The sequence below is a fragment of the Tursiops truncatus genome, chromosome 21 (genome assembly GCF_011762595.2).
Source record: "Tursiops truncatus isolate mTurTru1 chromosome 21, mTurTru1.mat.Y, whole genome shotgun sequence".
Lineage (NCBI taxonomy): Eukaryota > Metazoa > Chordata > Mammalia > Artiodactyla > Delphinidae > Tursiops > Tursiops truncatus.
This window is the reverse complement of record NC_047054.1, coordinates 12,396,040-12,416,451: the sequence shown is the minus strand read 5'-3', so window position 1 is coordinate 12,416,451 and position 20,412 is coordinate 12,396,040. Positions and strand designations below refer to the sequence as shown.

General features: G+C 44.8%; 1 protein-coding gene across 16 annotated transcripts in view; it reads right to left on the bottom strand.

Moving 5' to 3' along the window:
- STOX2 (storkhead box 2) overlaps window positions 1-20,412 on the bottom strand; it is a 210,091-nt gene that overhangs the window by 91,393 nt on the left and 98,286 nt on the right. Inside the window, exon 1 of one of the 16 annotated variants that reach the window (XM_073798565.1) lies at window positions 16,133-18,223. The exons of the other annotated variants lie outside the window; for them this stretch is intronic. Coding sequence (XP_073654666.1) covers window positions 16,133-16,298 — 166 coding nt within the window. The 5' untranslated portion in view covers window positions 16,299-18,223. Of the gene's footprint in view, window positions 1-16,132; window positions 18,224-20,412 lie in introns of those variants that run through there. 16 annotated transcript variants of the gene reach the window in all.

Here is a 20,412-nt window from a genome sequence, read left to right as displayed (position 1 = left end):
TTTGAATGTTTTACTTATTTTTAACTTTTATTATTTATTTTTATTTGGATATCATTTTTTTTGTGTGTGTGTGGTACACGGGCCTCTCACTGTTGTGGCCTCTCCCGTTGCGGAGCACAGGCTCCGGACGCGCAGGCTCAGCGGCCATGGCTCACGGGCCCAGCCGCTCCGCGGCATGTGGGATCCTCCCGGACTGGGGCACGAACCCGTGTCCCCTGCATCGGCAGGCAGACTCTCAACCACTGCGCCACCAGGGGAGCCCTGGATATCATTTTTTTAATTTTATGTTTTAAAATTTATCTTGAATAATTAATCTTGAACATCTATTTATGTCATATGTATGTATTATGATGTATTATTTATGAATTTTTAGAACTTCTGTGAGGGAGACATAAAAGGGAGGAGATATATGTTTATGTATAGTTGATTCACTTTGTTATACAGCAGAAACTAACACACCATTGTAAAGCAATTATACTCTAATAAAGATGTTTAAAAAAAAAAAGAAATATTTCTTTTTAAAAAGAAAGCAAAAGACCAAAGATGTCTTTAAGGATGCAGAATTATCCTCCCATAAGACAAAATTTCATTTTAATTTGAAATCTACAAATTTGGAATTTGGGGATTATGGAATAGAGTTAGGCTGAAGGTCACCTTTAGTTTGTACAGATAAGTGGCATAAATAAGGTTTCAAGGGACCATACAATTTCTGAAGAAGGGAAAAATAATCTGCTTTCAAGTACTAAAGGAGCAATCTCTTATATGGCAACAATTGATATGCTAATTATAAATAATTTATCCATTCGTTAGATAGCCTAAGGACATGAAAGTAATGACCCCATTTCATTAAACATTCTATAAAATTTAGGTCTTTCACTTATTTAGACAAGTTTTCCTCCTAATTAACCCAAATTAGTGCAATTCTAGTCCTAGTTATGTTTATTACATTGTCTAGTGTGGAACATTACATACATGGCAAGTTCCATCTGACAAAGGCCTAATCAGATGATCAATTTTTCTTGACTAGAGCTAGAAAAGAACACCAACGGTTCTTAAGAAAAAATTCCTAGGGATACCATACTCAGATTTCAGTTATTCTTGAAACAACTTTAAAAGTGAGTTTTGGACAACTTAGCTTGAGAACAAGATTCATATTTTTGCCTATTGTATTTCTGCCTAATTTGAGTTCACCTTTTGAGTATTTAGAATACCATCATCAGACAACTGTCCAGAAGATAAAGCAGCATCCACGGATCACCTTCCTGAACGCCATCAAGACCACACCTCCAAATGACACGTTGGCTCCAGCTTCACCCAAAGGGAGAAAAGGATCAACGTCCTTATCCGGCTTGATCCTTCTGTTTGGCAAAGTGCCAAGCCTAGAAAAATCCGAATATCTGGTTTTTCCACTTCTGCACTCAGATTAAAGAACACTAGTCCTGAAAACACACTCAATCAAATTAAATTAACTTTAAAACTAAATGCCGGGCTTCCATAGTGGCGCAGTGGTTGAGAGTCCGACTGCCGATGCAGGGGACGCGGGTTCGTGCCCCGGTCCGGGAAGATCCCACATGCTGCGGAACGGCTGGGCCCGTGAGCCATGCCGCTGAGCCTGCGCGTCCGGAGCCTGTGCTCCGCGACGGGAGAGGCCACGACAGTGAGAGGCCCCCGTACCGGAAAAAAAAACCCAAAAAAACATGACTAAGAATGAGCCTATAGAGTTAAGTATTCTTGTACCTGAGGGGTCATCTCCCCCCAGCAGCAGAGCACAGTGAATTTGTGAAAGTTCTAGCTCAGATGAATGTAATTTCCATACATTTAATTTACTGCATAGTGTTAAAACCCTTTTCTTTAAGGAAGCGGTTTACTAATCAAATCTCTCCCAGACGCCCTCTTGGCAACAAGAAGTGAAAACAATCGTTATGCAAATATTAAGAAATTCTAATCTAAGAAATTGAATACAAGTAAATTTGACCTTTTTCGTTCTGTGAGTTTATTTTGGTGCCTTGATTCTAAAGTTAAAAATACAGAGAAACCATAAATTACATTTTTTAATTTAAGAGCTGACAACTTTGTGTTATATTTGTTTGGTATTTTAAAGTCTAGTATATAGAGAATTTTAAGCGTTCGCTAGTTAACTAGCCATAAAACGGGGGGGTGGGTTAAGAAGAGATATAATTTTTAACTATTACGTAGTGTCTAACAGCAATTTTTGTTTTATTGAAAATACACAGTATATCATAAAGCTTTGGGACTGTTCTTAAATATTCTAAAGAATGGGAGTTTGCTCCTGTATTTGTATTACTTTAAGTATTACGTACTCCAAGGATTATGCAGGTGCTAAATCCTGCAAGTCCTCCTACTAGCAGAAGTACTAAATGGAGATTCCGCATTCATATTATTCACATTCATTCCGTTGCCATGGGTTACTGAACTCACCCTCCTTGACCACTGAAAAACTAGGAGAAACTGTAAAAGACTTTCTCAGTGACCCTCCTACAGGGAAATCACAAGGACAGATTTTTTCTTTTCCCCCAAATCGAAGATTTTATAAAACACATCTGATGTGTTCTAAACCAGTTAACTGACTCTTATCAAAGTTATAGTTCATTTACTCAGTTTTAACCATCGATACTTTTTTTGAGTCATAGCCACCAAAATTCCTAGTTTATTAGTCTTGACTACCTTGGACTTACTCCTATCTTATACCATTCAGACCCATATAACTCCTCCTTTTTTGACCCCTGATAGCATTATTTTAAATTGTTGTGCTGGGTACTGTGAAATTATTCCATTATTTGGACCCTGGCCTATTGCGATGCTCAGAATGACTGCTCAGTGTAAACTCTTACAACAGATGGCAAAAGTTAGACGGCACGAAATCTCATGTTTCTTCAGTTTTTCCTAACAGAAAAAGTACAGAAGAGAATGCGTCAGCAGAAGAAAATGGTTTACGAATGAATGAAATTATGTTTACGTGGGGGGACTTCTTTCCATTTGAAGTTTCCATGTTCTTGTCCGGTGCCTTTTGTGCCTAGGAATTGTGCAAGCCCAACGATTTCATCTCCTCCAAGAATCAGGGGTGTTCACTGCAGGACAGACACTTCCCGATAACACCGGGCCAATTAAGACAGCGAGGAACTCACAGCGGATGGATGAGACACCCTCTCCAGCGTGATGAGAAGAGGAAGGGTAAGAAACAGCAGCACAGAACTATTCCAGCAATAGCCTCCCACGCCCCCCAACGCCCTGTCAGGTTTTAGGAGACTCTACGGTTCTTTGGGCAAAGCAAGGTAACTCTCAGAACATCAGCTGGCAGAGTAGATTCTTTGCCGATAACACACACCAATATTTGAGGTGAGACTCATTAGAATAGGCAGGGAACTCTGAAATCTTTCCTCTCGGTACAAGCCAGCCCTCTCAAGCGAGCTCCTTAGGGCAGGTGCAAGATGAACCGCTGGGGTAGTGAAAGAAAATATTTAATGTTTACATAAAAATAAGAAGGTAATTTTACTAACAGGTGGCATGTAGACTAAGAGTCGAGCACATACAAGATTTAAAGTGTGCGAGCGTGTGAGCGTGTACGCATGTATAAAATCCCAGTGTCGTCTTCTGTGGTGCTTCAGACATTCATTAGTGGCTGCCTCCCAGGGCTGTTCTGAGACTACATGAGGTCATCCTCACGCGCTGGCTGGTACCAAGTACATGCTCAGTAGACACTGGTTCCCTTCCTTGTGGGGGAAGTGAATTGGGGGTAAAAAGGCTCCCTCTTCATGTCTACATTTCAGGAGCACATAGGAACTCTGTTATCTTGATAGGAAGCATGTCCTCAGACCAACAGAGGAAGGCTGTGCTCATGGCCCAGGACCTTTGACCTCCGGCTTCCCACCGCCAGGCTCAACAGAAACCTTCCAGGGCCTGTCTACACAGCACTGTGTAAGGATTAACCACAGCTCTCCTAGGCCCTCAGCACAGCCCCAGCCCAATGGTGCTCTGCACAGCTTCACTGGAGAGAAGGTGCTTTCCCACCTCCGGTGGCACCTGACAGTGCATACCTCCACTTCTGGCCCTTCCGCTCAGGATGGTACACCATCACGTACCCTGCCTTTGGCATCCTGAACAAATGTTCTTTGAAATTCTCCACATGTTGAAACCACCCACACCGAGCAGGGTACAACATACGGGAAAGCAAGATCTGCCACCTCCCAAAACCATGCTTCTACCAGCAAAAGCCAAGGCTTTTGTCATACTGCGGCTCTAGAATTAGAGGCTTTTGAAGTTCAATTAGTCGGCCGCAACCCTGTAAGGCAAGCTGCTTCATATATCAATACTTGAGGTTCTTCTTGAGCTATTTTCACTGGACTTGCAGGCAGGGAGAACTGGGGAGGGGCAACGTGTTGAAGACAGGAAGCTTTGGATTCCCAAATCCCGGCTGGCCAGGGTCGGCGCGTCTGTCTCTACAGTGAAGTGAAGCGGAGGTGCTGGCAGCTCTGAAAGCTTCGGAGGAGGGAAAACCCTCTCTCCTCCCCCAGCTCAGGCTGTCATCCCAGAGCCCCGAGTCCTGCTGCCAAACCATCTGCTAGAAGGAAAGCTGCTGAAATCTTAACACGTGAAAAGCGGATCCCAAAGTGTGGCACTCCCTTTCCACAACCCAGGGGGACGTGCTGACCTGAGATTCCAGGGGACCATCACTACTATTTAAAGCTCACCAAGGGAGGAACATGCACGTGATTTGGAGGAGAGAAGGCACTGGGCTGCCCTTGAAAGATGTACCTTAGCCTCCCAGCTTTCCCTCCTCACGTTGCGTTTCTGCAATACTCGTTTTATTGCAAACGCAAACGCATACAAACACACAGCTCAACCATAACCTTGGAAGAGGCTTTTTCTCTTTACCTTATTTGGAAAAGTCCAAGTCAGTATCTCTGATTAGACGGGGCACCATTTCCCTGATTTTAGGTGAAGCCAAGTTCTCTTAGATTTCTAACTCACAGGAATACTGAATATACAATGACTCTCCACCATGCTTCCTAAGATGGAAACTGCAGGACAAGTGAGCCCCCTTAGGTAAATGAATAATTCTGTGGATTTCTTAGAAGACCACATACCCAAATCAACAGGTAATGGAATATTTGATCTGTGATTAAATTTGGACCAAAGTATAAGAATCAGATTGAACTACCCGACCCTGGACAAGTCGCCTGTCATCTCCCTTCTTCTACAGCCTCAGGTGTGAAATATTTAGGAGTGGATCACTCTTTTAGAGTTATGCCCCCAAAGAAATAATAATACAGTAGCAAAAATGTACTAAGTTCTTACTATGCGTCAGGCACTCTGCTAATTATTTTACATGCATTTGCTCATTTAATCCACATAGCAACTATAAATTAGATACTACTGTATCCTCATTTTATAAATGAGAAACAGAGGATACAGTGCCAAGATTACACAGGCAGCCGGGGGGTGGCGGGACCCCGATGTCCTGTCTGACTTCAAAGCCCTAAATCAAAAAGCTCTGCCGCTACATAAAGGCACTTTACGAACCTAAGAAGCCACTATTACAAATGTGGAAAAGTCCACCTGACACTACAACCATCTTCATTGTTCGGCTCTTCCGGGCATGTTCAAGTCCTTGGCTAGGTGGACTTTTCAAAACTTTTTATTTTTTTTAAGATAATCAACAGCTGTCCATTGCCTTCATTATAAATAACCACGTAGCAAGTGTGTGGGGGAAAGATGGTCCAAATACTCCTTTCAATTATTTTAAAACCAATCAAAATGAAAATTCAAATGAGTTCTTTAGGTTCACAGGAAGCCCCACTATCATGACAAGCTCCAGCATCTAATCTAAAGTGATGTTTTATCTTAGAAGTTCGGTGGATTCCAAAAAGCTATATTGTTTTTTCATGGAACATCCATGCTGGAATTTTTAGAATCCCAAGACAGAAGCTTGTGTATGTACAGCCCGGTGGATATCTAAAACGCCCCAGCGTTCACTCCTTTGGCCCAGTGTGAATGGATCAGACTTCCTGATAGGACACAAGGACCCTGGAGGCCGCTTATCATCAGTCCCCAGGGGACTAACTACGAATGTGAATGCGGTTAAAGAAGGAAGCGAAACAAAGAGGTCAGAGATTTCACTGAAACTATCAGAAATGTTCGCAAGACAATGGGTCCCCATAGTTGTACACTTAAATTCCTACTGTATGCCTACTACATTCCTAGCACTTGCTGGAACAAAACCAAGTGAGACTAGAGCCAAGTTCACAAAGAGCTTCACAGTCTAGAGGGAAGATCCGACAAGAAGATGAGGACAGATGTGTAAATGATGTCAGAGGCAGACAAGGGTGCTACGGGAGCACCGGGAAGGGGCAGCTCAATCAACAGTCCACCAGGCCAAAGAGGCTTCCTTGAGAGCTAAGACCGGAGCTGAGTGATTATATTTTCTTTTTGGCCACGCTGCACGGCTTGCGGGATCTTAGCTCTCCGACCAGGGATTGAACCCCGGCCCTCGGCAGTGAGAGGGCAGAGTCCTAACCACTGGACCGCCAGGGAATTCCCTGGAACTGAGTTTTAAACACTAAGTAGCTAGATGCAAGGAAGAGGGAAACTGGGTGTTATTGGAGAGATGGAAACAAGGACCCCGGAAGCTTTTACAAAATGAAGCCAACGTGGTTGCAAAGTAAAACTCAACTATATTTCTCTGTGTAGCTCATATGCAATTTACTCTTGACAGCATATTTTGAAGTGACAACTTTGAGATCCTGTTGAGAGTCTATTTGCTTCCTTTGGGGCTCTTCCATTCTTATGCATGGAAACCAATGCAGTGCTTTACGTGTATTAATTCACATAATTCACCCCAATCCTCATAGATACATACAATTATTATTCCCATTTTGCAGGTAAGGAAACTGAGGCCCTGAATAAATAGGTAATTTACCCAAATTTACCTGCTCAGTACTGGAAAGGCTGGATTATGAAGCCATCTGGACTACATGTCTGCTCTAAATCACTCTGCTACACGGCCTCTCCAAAAAGGAATTTACTGAAAAGTATTGAGTAACTCAGGATTGCGGGGAGGCCTGGAGATCCGGGCTTGGAACTCGGTAGTCACGCCAAGCACAAACCCTGCAGCTGGCATCCACCTCCACTGCCACACACGAGACACTGCCTGCAGAATGCCATCTTGCTGCCACGCCACTGCCAGCCAGGGAACGTGCCCCAGAGCCCCCCTACCCTGCCCCACAAGCACCAGATGCAGAGTCTGGAAAGGAGTGTGTAATTGGTGAAACCATGACCTTGAGCCAGGTGGGCCAGGACAGCAATTTCATGGCCAAGTTCGGTGTCCACATAGAGAAATGAGGTTCTGCCTCCCCGCAAGGTCCGTAAGGTGAGTGTATTGGTCTCCTAAGACGCTGAAACAAAGTACCACAAACTGGTTGGCTTAAAACAAGAGAAATTTATTCTCTCACAGCTCTGGAGGCCAAGAGTCAGACGCAGGATTGTTTCCATCTGGAGGTTCTGGGGGAGAATCCCTTCCATGCCTTTCCACTGGCTTCTAGCAGTTGCCAACAATCCCTGTACCGCCTTGGCTTGTAGACCCATCACTCAAATCTCTACCCCCACCCTCACATGGACGTCTCCCCTGTGTCTGCGTCTCTTTTCTTCTTCTCATAAGGGCATCAGTCACACTGGATTCAGGACCCACCTGACTCTAGTACGACCACGTATTAATTCCATCTACAAAGTCCCTATTTCCAAATAAGGTCATATTCAGGGTTACCAGGGGTTTACGGGGGCACAGGTTCAACCCACAACAGTGGGGATATACGGACAGGGGAAGGGGGTTCAGATGCTGGACAGCCAAAAAAAATGACAAGTATCCACAGAACGTCAATTGCCGCGGCAGCCTTCATTTCACCTAATAACGGAATAAATGACTTCAAAGCAAAAGCTGGATGTGCCGAAAGCAATGAATTGGTCTGTGAGCTCTCTTAGGGGAATCAACTAGACAGGAACTTGCAGTAGGGGTGAGGTGAGGGTGTTAATTACAAAGCTAGAAGGGTCCTCCCTCTGAAACTGTGGCCATCAGAAGGAGACGGCCAGGCTTAAGCCCTGCTACCTCTAATGCCCACAGGCACCTGCCAGATATTTCTCTTTTATCTTCAAAAAGAGAAAACTTGGCCTGGAGGGGCCATCATGGATTTAAGTAGGAAGATAAATGGAGATTTTAACTGTGTATATGTGTTACCTAAGCCAGAAATTTTCAACTAGATTGGTATATGACAGATGTTTGAAATATACGATATTTACATAGCTGGTCTAGTCTTTTGTGCTGCTGCTTGCATAGCTCTGAACCCTTTTCAAACCAGAACTAGAGATACCAAGAGCACATCCCTTTTATCAACACTACAGTACCTTCTGAATAAATGCAAACACTAATCAAAAACATCCAAGCATTAAAAAGCTCTTCACTTTTAGGAAAAGAGAGCAGATGATCTCCAAGCAATCCTAACCTTGAGTCTCCAGGTTTTCAGAAACCTAAGTAGGACTCAATGTTAATGGAATCCAACTGCCCCTCCATCTGCTGGAAATAAAAATAAGCAAGTCACCTGTTCCCCTCTAGGAAGTGGAACATAAAGTACAAAAGCTAAACTATTCCCGTGTTCTCACTAACACTGCTAAGTGGTTGACCCCCAAACTACACCTGGAGCCTCTACCGGTCACGTGAGTGCCTACCTCTCTGCTTGGACGACCAAACCATTACGTCCAACATAGAACTCATCTTCTGCTCCATTTCCCGCAGCCTCCTGGTCACTTATTGCATTCTTCCAACAAAAATCTCTGATTCACCTTTGATTTTCTCTCCTCTCTTCAATCCAGTCACTTAAAGGAACAGCGAGGCCCTTGGTCCTCACAGATGCTCCCTTTGCCCTTCATGCCCATCCCTCCTTCCTTGGATACGGGTTTTCACTATGAGGCATGAGTACCACTCAGGTATGTGAGGGCATTTCAGGTGGTACCTGGTTGAATCATTTTTTACTGAAATAGGAATATATGAACTGTAATGGGGGTTAGAAAAATAATTGTCAAATGAAACCCATAATTTCATATAAAATTAAAAATTTTTCTTTTACATCCATTTAAATATAAAAGTGGGTAGAGTTAAAGAAAAATATTAACTAAATAACAGCACAGATAGTATATGGACATGGTTTACAAATTCTTAAGGGTGGTGTGCTAATGCCTAGCAGTGTTGCAAAACACTGCTCTTGGGTGGTCCCTCATCACCCTACTGCTTGATAACCTCTGTTCCCTCAACCACCTCCCAGCTGGTCCCCTAGCCTCCCAACTCCCATCTCTTCCATCTATCCTGTAGCCAGACAGGATAGCCAGACACCTCTTCCTAAGATGCTCCTTTCATTATTTCTCTCCCAAACTCACAAATCTGATTCCTACCCCGATAAACTCCACCTACATTTCAAGAGCCCACCTGATCTAGCTACACATTATTTCTAGTTACATCCCAAATTTACAGTATGGCAAATTTCACACTGACGTTTTCCTTGCCAGCTGAATGTCTTGGTTCATACTGCTTCTACAACCTTCCCCCAGTTCTCCGCCTTCTCTGCTCTTCAAATCCTACCCAGTCCTTCGAGAAGCAAGTAAGTCCTCCTTCCAGGCAGCCTTTTTTATTGACATCTCTCCTCTTAAGTCCTATTCCACTTACACCAACCCTATCAACCAACCCCACTTAACTCTTTTTTTCTTTTAGCATCTTTATTGGAGTATAATTGCTTTACAATGGTGTGTTAGTTTCTGCTTTATAACAAAGTGAATCAGTTATACATACACATATGTCCCCATATCTCTTCCCTCTTGCGAGACGTCTCCCTCCCTCCCACCCTCCCTATCCCACCCCTCTAGGTGGTCACAAAGCACCGAGCTGATCTCCATGTGCTATGCGGCTGCTTCCCACTAGCTATCTACCTTACATTTGGTAGTGTATATATGTCCATGCCTCTCTCTCGCTTTGTCACAGCTTACCCTCCCACCTCCCCATATCCTCAAGTCCATTCTCTAGTAGGTCTGTGTCTTTATTCCTGTCTTACGAAATTGAGCTATTTGTAATGAGGTGGATAGACCTAGAGTCTGCCATACAGAGTGAAGTAAGTCAGAAAGAGAAAAACAAATACTGTATGCTAGCACATATATGTGGAATTTAAGGAAAAAAAGAATGTCATGAAGAACCCACTTAACGCTTGATTATATTCCAGTATTTCCTGCTTTCTAATGGTCAACTCATTGAGAGCTGGTCCTACCAGCCACAATAGGAAGTCCTTGAAGAGTAGAATCTTCTGTTACAAAAGGATGACGCACATTAGGAGTTCAAGACATTTCCTCAACCAAGTTTTTAAGAGAAGCCATGTTTTATTCATTTATCCAATAAATATTTCCTGAGTCCCTGATATGTGTCAAGCTCTGTGGTTGCTGGCAAAATAGAGATGTGAATAAAACACATACTGTAACTGAGGAACTCACTGGCTAGTAAACCCGAGGTACAACACAATGTCACCATGCTGTTGTAACACAAGTACAAAACAACCGTCATACGAGTGATTCGCTCTAGGAAGAGAAGGGGTGTGTGAGCTTGTTCTGGAAGGCTAAACTGGATGAGCCTTATATATTTTAGCTAAATATCAGACTTTTAAAGATGGCGAGCACACTCTCAGAGGTGTCACATAAATCACAAAAGGCAACAAGATATTGCAGAAGGCAAAGAGTTTCCAGAGCCTGGAGTGCAGGGTGGTGGGGGAGGGATGGAAGGAGGGGTGGGAAAAGCAGGGGAGGTCACGCCATGAGGAGCCTTGGTCTCAGACTTCACCCATAGGCATGAGAAACGTTGAAAAGAGTTGGAAAGTAACATGACCAGTTTTGCTTTAGGAGGGATTAAAAAAATAAAAAACAAAACCCCTCTGGGGACCCGTAGAGCAAGAATTGGACATGGTCAGTTTGGAAGACACTGTAATAGAACAGAAGGATTTCAACAACAGAGATGAAAAGGGAGGGGGAGATTTTAGAAATATTTAGGTGGTAGAAATCAATGGGATTTTCTGGCCAACTGGTTGTGCATTCCAATGTCAAATAAAAATAGTCTGGGGATTAACTACTTAAGGAAAAGTTCACTATCTACTTAAAAAAAATTACCCATGCCATTTCTCTCCCATGTTACTGTGGTGAAGGTTAAGTTAGCATTGACTATAGTCTATAGTCTTACGAACGACAAGAACCTCTACTCTAAACCTGATAGACTAGGCATCACGCAGTTTCTATGACTGATGTACAAAGCCTGCCCTAGTTGCAAAAGTCGGCAACTGAACCCAGCAGCAAGGATCCAACCAGACTCTGCTCCTTAGTTATAGCTGCACTCAGCATAAGCAATCTTGTACCAAAGAACATACAGTTGTCTGAACTGCCCTAACTCTCTGGGGCTACAGAGAATTTAAGCCACAATTGCTCTGGAGGTATAAAAATGCTAAGGTTTTTATACAATATACTCATATTCCTTTTTTCAAATAAAAACGTTCACAAGAGTATAAAAGATGTTGAAATACCAAGAGAGGTGACCTTTTGTAAGCACATTCGCGTTCTCCTGGGAAATAAAGAATAAAGTCATTCACCACCAAGTGTAATATTCCTCACTTCCACAGGCCTGATGAAAGGAGTCAACACAGGTAGTTTCAAATTAAAGCACGGTTGGAGCAGCGAGGCTGGAAATGTATCTCTGCGAGGAGGTATAAGGAGGCAACAGGATGCTGTTCATGAAAACTTGCACGTGATCGGAACCTGCCAGGGCTTCATCCCTGTCCCCTCACCCCCATTAGTTTGGTGACCGGGACAAGCCCTAATGCAGCCACTTAATGTAACATCTGGGGATGACAGGAAATAAGACTCCATTGCAAAATGAGCGCTATTCCCACACACCCCACATACGGAAGCACATGACTCCAATAAGCAGAAAGGGCAAAGGTTATTTCTAACGATTTCTGTGTAAGTGCTGAGAAATCCTGGGCTTGCCCATTACAGAGGCGCTGCGGAGCCCAATTCTGTAATGGAAATGCGGGCCAGGAGGGCCCATTCCAGACGGGGAGAGGTCATGTTACCCGCCAGGGACACAGCTGGTTTGGGGCAGGCCCAGATTAGAAACTCAGGTGCCCATCCTCCACTCCCAGAAAACTCTCAAAATAACAGAACGTAAGGAACTGGGCCCCACAATCCACTGGGCCCCAGAATTAGTTTCTATAAAATGAAAACTAATAACTCATCAAGGTGGCGTCCTGGCCATTCCTCCCCGCTGATTTATATTAGTGAGATCGGCAGACAAAACTGGTTTATATTTTCTTAAGATGTCATTTGCGGCTTGTGTTTTCTTTCTTTTCAAATCCTTTAAAATTGTCTGCCTTATTGCTCCTTAAAATGACAAACATCCATCTAAAAGTACTTTGGGGGTGGCTCGTTCACAGGGGACGCCTTTTATGCACACGCTCTGTAGGACCTTTATAGTGGAAAACAAATCACTTTGCAGTCCTGATCAATGAAATGTCCCCAAACTTGGTGGCATGCCATGTGAAATATAAAGCAGCAGCCATCCCCAGGGCTTGGGGAGAGGAAAGTGAAGCAGCATCACTTGTATAAAGAGGTCACAGTTCACAAGGTCCTGACAGAGAAGGTTCTAACACCTTCACTAACAAAGGTTTGGTGCCTTGAAAATCCTTTCATGAAGGTAGGTGAGCATATTTTCATGTATAAAGCCCTAAGGATTATACAGCTATGGCCTCTTTATGGGGAGTTTTCTTTTCTCTCTAGTTAATTAATATCATAATTTCTAGTTTTAGAAACTGTGGGAGAATAAGCCCACGTGCATTTGGCCTAACCCCTTTTCTTATTCAGCTCGTGGATGCACATTTTATTATTCATCTTGATTTGAACAAAAGGCAAGATTTTCCCCCCTTCTGCTCAGAAACTACCTTTGGGAAATTAATATTCAAGATGAACAATGAACTCATCTCATGGCCTGTGAACTTGCTGGTTGCCAGGAGGCCTGTGAATTCTTAGGATTATTTTCGATTTGGTAGCATGAATCAGGGGCTTAAATAGTCATATAAGGCATGGTCTTCAAAATTTAAAGTTTCAGAATTCTCTAACTGTCCGTTTGTAGGATCTCCTTAAGTTTGATATGTGTCTGTTCTAACCTCTTGAGCTTAAGTGTAGTTTATCCCAAAGGTACGTGAAAAAGCCAAGGCTAAATGTCAAGGCTGTTGCTATAAATCACATTTCAAACTGGTAGTTACTTACTAGTGAAAGAAGACTGTTTGAAAAGGTTCTGTCTCATTAGAAAGCGATTATGGAATGCCTATAATTTTGGCTTAAGTAAACAGAGTTAAACTTGAAATACCTACTGTGCGATAGTAGGCCAGATCAAAAGGACAGCTATTCAAATTTCCAAGGACCTCTCCTGTCCTAAAGTTAAAAAAAAAAAAACAAAACAGTGATTTTCACCATATTTTAAAGGAATATTAGTTGGAGGGGATTTCTAAAAACAGTCTCCACTGAAGTTATTTCAAGTCATTTAGTATTTCTCTGAAGAAGCTTATCTTGTCCTTTGAACCCAACAAAAAAACCTCTTTTTACTGAGAATAAGTATGATAAATACTAGTAGCTATTATGGCAAAATGACTGGACAAACAGAAAGAAGAAGTATGAAAAGCTTCATGTGTTTCTAAGCTGCTTCATTTTCTATTTTATGTGACAAAGGCTCTGTTTGTATCCAGAGTCACTAACTTGATATAAGTGGACTTTCTTACATTTGCTAAGGGGAAGACAACTTCTCCCAAATGATGTCAAAGTGTCTCAATATACCATCTATTACTATCAACACTGGTATTTGGAAAGGAACCATATTTGAAAAGGAAATTGACAAGCTACTCTCAATCTCCCCCAAAAAGATGTATATGAGAAAGATTCCACCTACTCTCCCAGTGTTCATTGTAGGTGTTTGTCTTAATATTTACTTTATCCTTCCATGAGCCCCAACCCTTTTTATTATACATATTGGCTAATAATTAAAATAAAGAATAAATAACAGCTTCCATCCTCGGACAAAACCATATTATACCCAACCCTGCAGCCCCATGAGAATCTAGCAAGGCACTTTGCTTGAGGTGGGGGGAGACTCCGTAAAATGCTGAATGAATAACACAGCTCTTCTTCCCCCACCTTCTGGTTTTCTTTCCTCAGTAGTAACCTAACATGAAACCTGCACAGACAACCACCAACCTGAAAGAGCTGATCCTTCACTATCCCCATAGGACCAGCTTACTATTTACAAGTCAAGAAATAAGAGAATCAAAGAAAATGAAAAGCTTCTTCCTCAAGCCCTCAAAAATGCCTTGAAAAACTGGCAATAGCAGAGAAGTTCTTTAGCAAAGAATAAAAATGTGATCATAATGATGCTATGACAAGATAGGTGAAAACAGGCTCCATGGGAACGTGCCTGAAATCATCACAGAGTCTTGCAGGTTTGTTGAAGACATTATGGCCACCTGCCCTCCTACAGCCTCACTCTTGGTATCAGTACTGATTCCTGAAGAGGGGCAAAAAAGAGGCGAAACTCTTCAGTGTGGAATGAAGACATTCAAACACCAAGGATATGAAACCCGAGATTATCTGAACACTCAGTGTAGACATGGGTTTATGGACATACGTGTTTTGAGGTTACACTTGGATTTAGGTGTATTTCAAAATTTACTGCCACCAGCCTGAAGAATAAAGCGACCACAGCAGTGACTGACTTCAATTACTGAAGTATAAACTGTAGTTGTCACTTCCTTTACAAATCTGGCATTTCATGACAGGGAAAATCAAGGGAGCCTTATTGCCAAGACAGTACATCCTTATGTCACCAGATTTTGCAGTAAAAAAGACGGTTATTTTATTTAGGTTTTATACTCACGGAAATGCACTCACAAGACACTTTTAAAGCATGAGATATCGGCCCCAGTTTTTTTTTTTTTAAACTTGCTGTTTTAGGAGAAAGATAGTAGAGCTAGACTTTGAGTACCATCTGCAAGCTTAAAGCAATCTTCCCAGGATTTAGAGTGATTTGGTATAGATGTGTTTTCAAATATAACCTCGGTTTTCCCAGGACATTTTGTTTAGAAGAAAATGAATTCATTCAGAATGAAAAACAAACAAACCAAAATTGGTGTCTTACACATCATTACATACAAGTGGTCAACAGTAAGTAAGGAGAAAACAACGAGAAGAGTTTCAGGATTTTCCTCCTTCAGCGTTTCAAGTATTTTATCCCTGGGTTTCCAAGTCACACAGCAAAGCCATCCGCTGTATTTCCAAAGGGAACTAACTGGCGCCTTCAGAAATGCTTCTATGCGTTTTAAGATGAAATCCTTCATTCCCGTTTACCGTTTTGTTTGTCCTTCCTGTCTGACATGCGAATACATGACACAGCCTCCATTCTTTCCTTATAACCTGATTCAAAGCAACATATGTTAAATCCACACAAAATCATGTGAGCATTCAATCCGCATACACACCATTACCCCACCGAATGCATTCAGTGGGCTGCAACACAGTTCCCTGCGTGCAAGCAGACCAGCCTGAGACCTCTTCCCTGACTCAAACCATCCAGAACTGTGCATGGAACCTGTTCCCTTTTGAAAAAGAAAGGCTGTTTAAATACCCACTAGGATAATAACTGGCCACAATGCGGGAGCGAGCAAGCCCGATACTGCGGGCAACGGCGGGCGCAGGCTCTTCCACAAGCTCAAGGAGGCTGGGCGCCCGAGCTGGCGGTCATTTATCTGTGCAGCCAAAACGCCCGGCACGTCCCCCTCCCAGATTTCACCTAACTAATAGCTCTCCAACCCCATATTGAGAGGGCCTGCTGTGGATCTTGCGGAGGTACAAAATGGTGGATGAGAGCTAATTTTTTTTCCTGCTTTCCCCATAACTTATCGCATCCATCACCGCCCGTCCTCCTGGGGAAGCACCCCGGCCGCGGCGCTCGGAGCACGCCCCGTGGCCCCGGCCTGGGGGCAGGGACGCGGTTACCAACCTGATGTCATGTAGCCCCGCGAAGCCTGGGGCGCGAAGGCCGCGGGGAAGCGCTTGTGCAGGCGGTAGTCCTTCTCGCTGCGGGACCTCATGCGGTCCGAGGCCCGGTCCGAGAAATCCGAGCTAGGCCAGGCTCGCCGCAAGGTTGTGCTCCGGGTCTTCTTCATGGTGGGGAGGGCGACCCGCTGCCCCGATCCTCGGGGCCTCAGCGCCGGGGCGCAGCGCGCGGCTTCATCCGTCTACGGCGGGCACGACCCGGGCGGACTCTGCGCGCATTTTCCCAGCCCCTCCTCGTCGGCGTCTACACCGCCAGCGGCGGGTCCGGCCCTCCCCACGCCCCCACACCCCCCCACAGCGAAGGCTCCGATTTTACACACGTCCCACAATGCATTACACTTCATTTGCAATCCGCCCGGCTTATAGCTTCCAGATTCCTGGGGGGAAAGGCACGTTAGGAGGTTCCCCGGCCAGGAGGAGGCGGGGAGGGGGCGGGCGGGGTGAGGGCGCCGAGACTTGCAGCGTGAAAGCAATGGGAGCGCAGACAATGGCCCGATTCAGCGCAGGAGTGCTTAGCCAACTGTGAGCCACGGCACAAAAGACCCAAACAAATGAGGAAGCCCAGGCCTCCGGGGGTGACCCGGGATCGGGCGCCCGGGAAGCCGGAGGGGCGGCGGCAGACCCTCTCCGCACCAGGCGGCTCAGAGCGAGGCGTGGGGATGACAGTGTGCAAGTCGTGTCCCCCTGGGCCTATCAGCCGCGCGGCCCGCAGTCCCGGGCGCGGGCTGGCTCTGCCTCCCCTGCAGTCCTCGGGAGGCAGTCTTCATTACAGAGGCTCGGATGGGGGGCGCGTGTGCACAGGATCCGAGCAGGCTCTGCAGTCAGCAGCTGCGGCGGCGGGCCCCTGCCGAATCCAGGAAGAGTCCTCGCGACTGCAGCGCCTCGTCGATCTTCCTCCTTCCAAGGCTCAGGGTGGTGTGCGTGCGTGTGTGCGTGTGCGTGTGTGCGCGCGCGCGCCGACACGCATGTGCCCCCCTACACAGGCATGCTCCTACTTACTGGCCGCGGCGGCGACGGGAGCCATGGCTGCCAAGGATGCGGAGCCTGCCGATCGCCACCCGCACGGCGGCACCGCTGCTCAGTCGCGAGCGCGCAGAATGGCTATTGAAGTACAGGAAGCCGGGAAGCCGCTCAGCCTCATGCCAATCACCGAGCTGCCTTAAGTTAGAGCACGGATCCTGTCAAGCTTCTCATTTTCATGTAAAACACCCTGCGGCGGCTCTGGGACTTGGCTGGTGCCCCAGCCAGGAGTCAGCGCTCGGATATTTACATCTTTTTAGGATGGCGCCTCCCGCTTGCAGAAAGGGAGAGAAACCGCTCGGTGGGAACAGGGCAGTCTGCGGTGCCCTGCCTTGCCCACCTGCGCCAATCCCGGAGGCAGCTAGATCCGGGGGAGGGGGCGCCACCCGGAGCTCCGCCGACAGCCGCAAACGCCCGGGCACCTGGTCCACGCAGCGAGGGCGTCTCCGGCTCTTCCTCGCTGTCCCTCGAGCCCCCGGTGTCAGTCACTGCCAGCCCGCTAACCTGCATTCAGGTCCACAGCCCCACTACCCGGCTCGGCTCTGCACCGCTGTTTCTGGTCCAACAACCAATCGCTAAAGGACAACAATGCGCGCTGCGCGAGAGGGGAGGAGGGGGCGATGCGCCGCCCCGGCCGAGGCGCCGGGCCCGGGATGCCGGGCCGGGACGCGGAGGTCACTGCGAGTTAAAGGCGCGCGGCCACATTGCGGAGAACCCCCGACCGCGCTGCGCTGCGGCCGTTTTGTCAGCTTGGCTTCTCGTTTGGGTTTCCAATAACGCTTAGGTGTTGTAAACAACAAAAATAAACCTGATTCTTCTTACGTCTTTGCGCTTTTTTCCATTTGTGACGATGCAACGTTCAAAATCATGTTTTATGCTGTTCTACATATTCGCAGGTGCCAAGGTACAGAGACAGGGATATGAAATCTTTATGAACCTATGATCTTTCCAGGTTGATACTGCAACCACCCCCCCCCCCAAAAAACCCGCACTGGGTTCTAAATGGTTAAGATTCAGGAGTTTTAGCACAATTTCGTGCTTTTCCAAGGCTTTAATTCTTTGCCGGGGGGGGGGGGCAGGTTCTCGAAGAACGACACAGAGGGGGGCGAGGTTTCAGCAACAAACATTATAGAACCTAGAACTTCCATTCAATATCTAAGGGCTGCCCTCTGTAACCTGGGGCCAGTGTAACTGATCTATCTCCCGGGAACCCGGGGGTAAACAAACAAAAAGCACTAAGCAACTTGTATTTACACTAATCAAAATTTATTACTTATTAATACAAAATTTATTACCGTAAACCAGTTAGCTAATATTCAATGATATTTTTTAAAAGTTAGAAAAGGGCAGTCTCCCAAAAGGCACATTTTGCTAAACTGTCTTCTTTACTGTAAGAGGACTGCTAAGAACAGAAAGCCTCCAGCTTTAGAAGCTAAAGAAGACTAAATGTGTAAAGAACCATAAAGGTAATAAAAATAATTGTATTAATGAATGCATGAGATATTGACATTTAGATATCTCAATCCAATTCCACAACTACCCTACATCCCATGAGCCAAAAGTGGTTATATGAACGATTATAACGGTTACGACTGAAGGCTAATGGTGATTGCTGTGACAACTGTGATACTTATTCATTTAGCAAATGATTTTTGACTGTCTAGTATATGCTGTGATGGATGCCGGGCAAACAGAACAACACACATGGCCCCACGTAACTTACGGTCTAGGTAGTAAGCAAATAAATGCACGGATTGTGTTAAGGTCTACAAAGAAGAATCACCTCCATGAAAAAATGACAGTTAATCTGAGACCTACAGTATGTGGAGTCATCCAAGCAAAGAGTAGGGAGAGAGATGTTTCAGAAACTGGGAACAGTGCATGCAAAGGCCCTGAGGTGGGAAAGAAACTTGGCTTCTGTTGGAAGAAGTGAAAGAAGGCCAGTGTGGCTGGAATTGGAGCATAAGAGGAAGGCGTGTGATGAGATCACGGATGAAGCCAAGAGCTGGATCACAAAAGGACTTGCAGGCCATGTTAAGGGTTTTGTATTCTATTGTATTATGTGAGCCACTGAAGGGTTTTAAGCAAAGAAGCAATGATAGTTTCAGAATTTCTATATAAAAGGGGCTTAGAAGAGGGATTCTGTTTAGGGGAGGGGTCATCCAGGACTTTTCCGGACTGTAAATTTGAATCGCACTTGACTTAAAACTGAGAAAATATTCATTGTTCATCTGAAGGAATGGGGGCGGGTTGATGGATATTCTGGGAGGAGAGCTACAGCTCCACTCAGCTGCCTCTGAATGCTGGCCTTTGCAGAGCAGCGATATCACCCAGTGTCCATACGCAACAGAATGCTCTTGGAGCCAAAGCCAAATAGCCAGACACAGAAGAACCAGGCGGTAAACAGGCTGGGTTAGCTTAATCGAATCAGATAGGAAAGCAGGAGAGGTAGAGACAGTTAAGTAATTTATCCATCCGAATTAAGTGGCAACATCAAAAGAAGTTATGAAGGTAAGACTTGAATCTAGCAAACCACATACTGTGAAACCAACGCTATGTAAAGAAAGTGGAATCCCGTTATTACAGCCACCGTTAAAATCAGACTCAGTGTGTCCATCTGTCCTATGAAAAGATTCACTCTGGTCATACTCAACGCCTAGGTCCCTAGTCCAGTTTCAAATCGCTCAACCTACTTGAGACAATCAAGTATCTGGGTCTTGAACTGTCCATCAAGTAAGCTCAGTTGTATAATCCCAGTTTTTCCTAGTAGGAAAGTTTAGAATTAAATAGCGAAATGACACAGCAAATCACTTTCATAGTACTCGTAATTTTTAAATCAGGCTTAATAATTTGTACATTTGGTATTTACACATCAGATAGAGACACTAATTAGACACACATTTGCTTTGTGATTCTAATTCAGATTATACAGTTGGCCCTTGAACAACCAGGTTAATTCAAGTATAATTTATAGCAGCCATTCCATCCACGGTTCCTCAGATTCAATCAACCACGGATGGACCATGTGGTATTTACTATTGAAAAATACCCACGTATAAGTGGAAATGGGTAGTTCAAACCTGTGTCATTCAAGGGTCAACTGTAATTGATTTTAGACTTGTAATTTTAAGTTGAAAGGTAGAAGAATTTTGACTTTGACGCGCTCCTCATTTAAAACCTTGGTTTATTAGATTTACAAGAGTT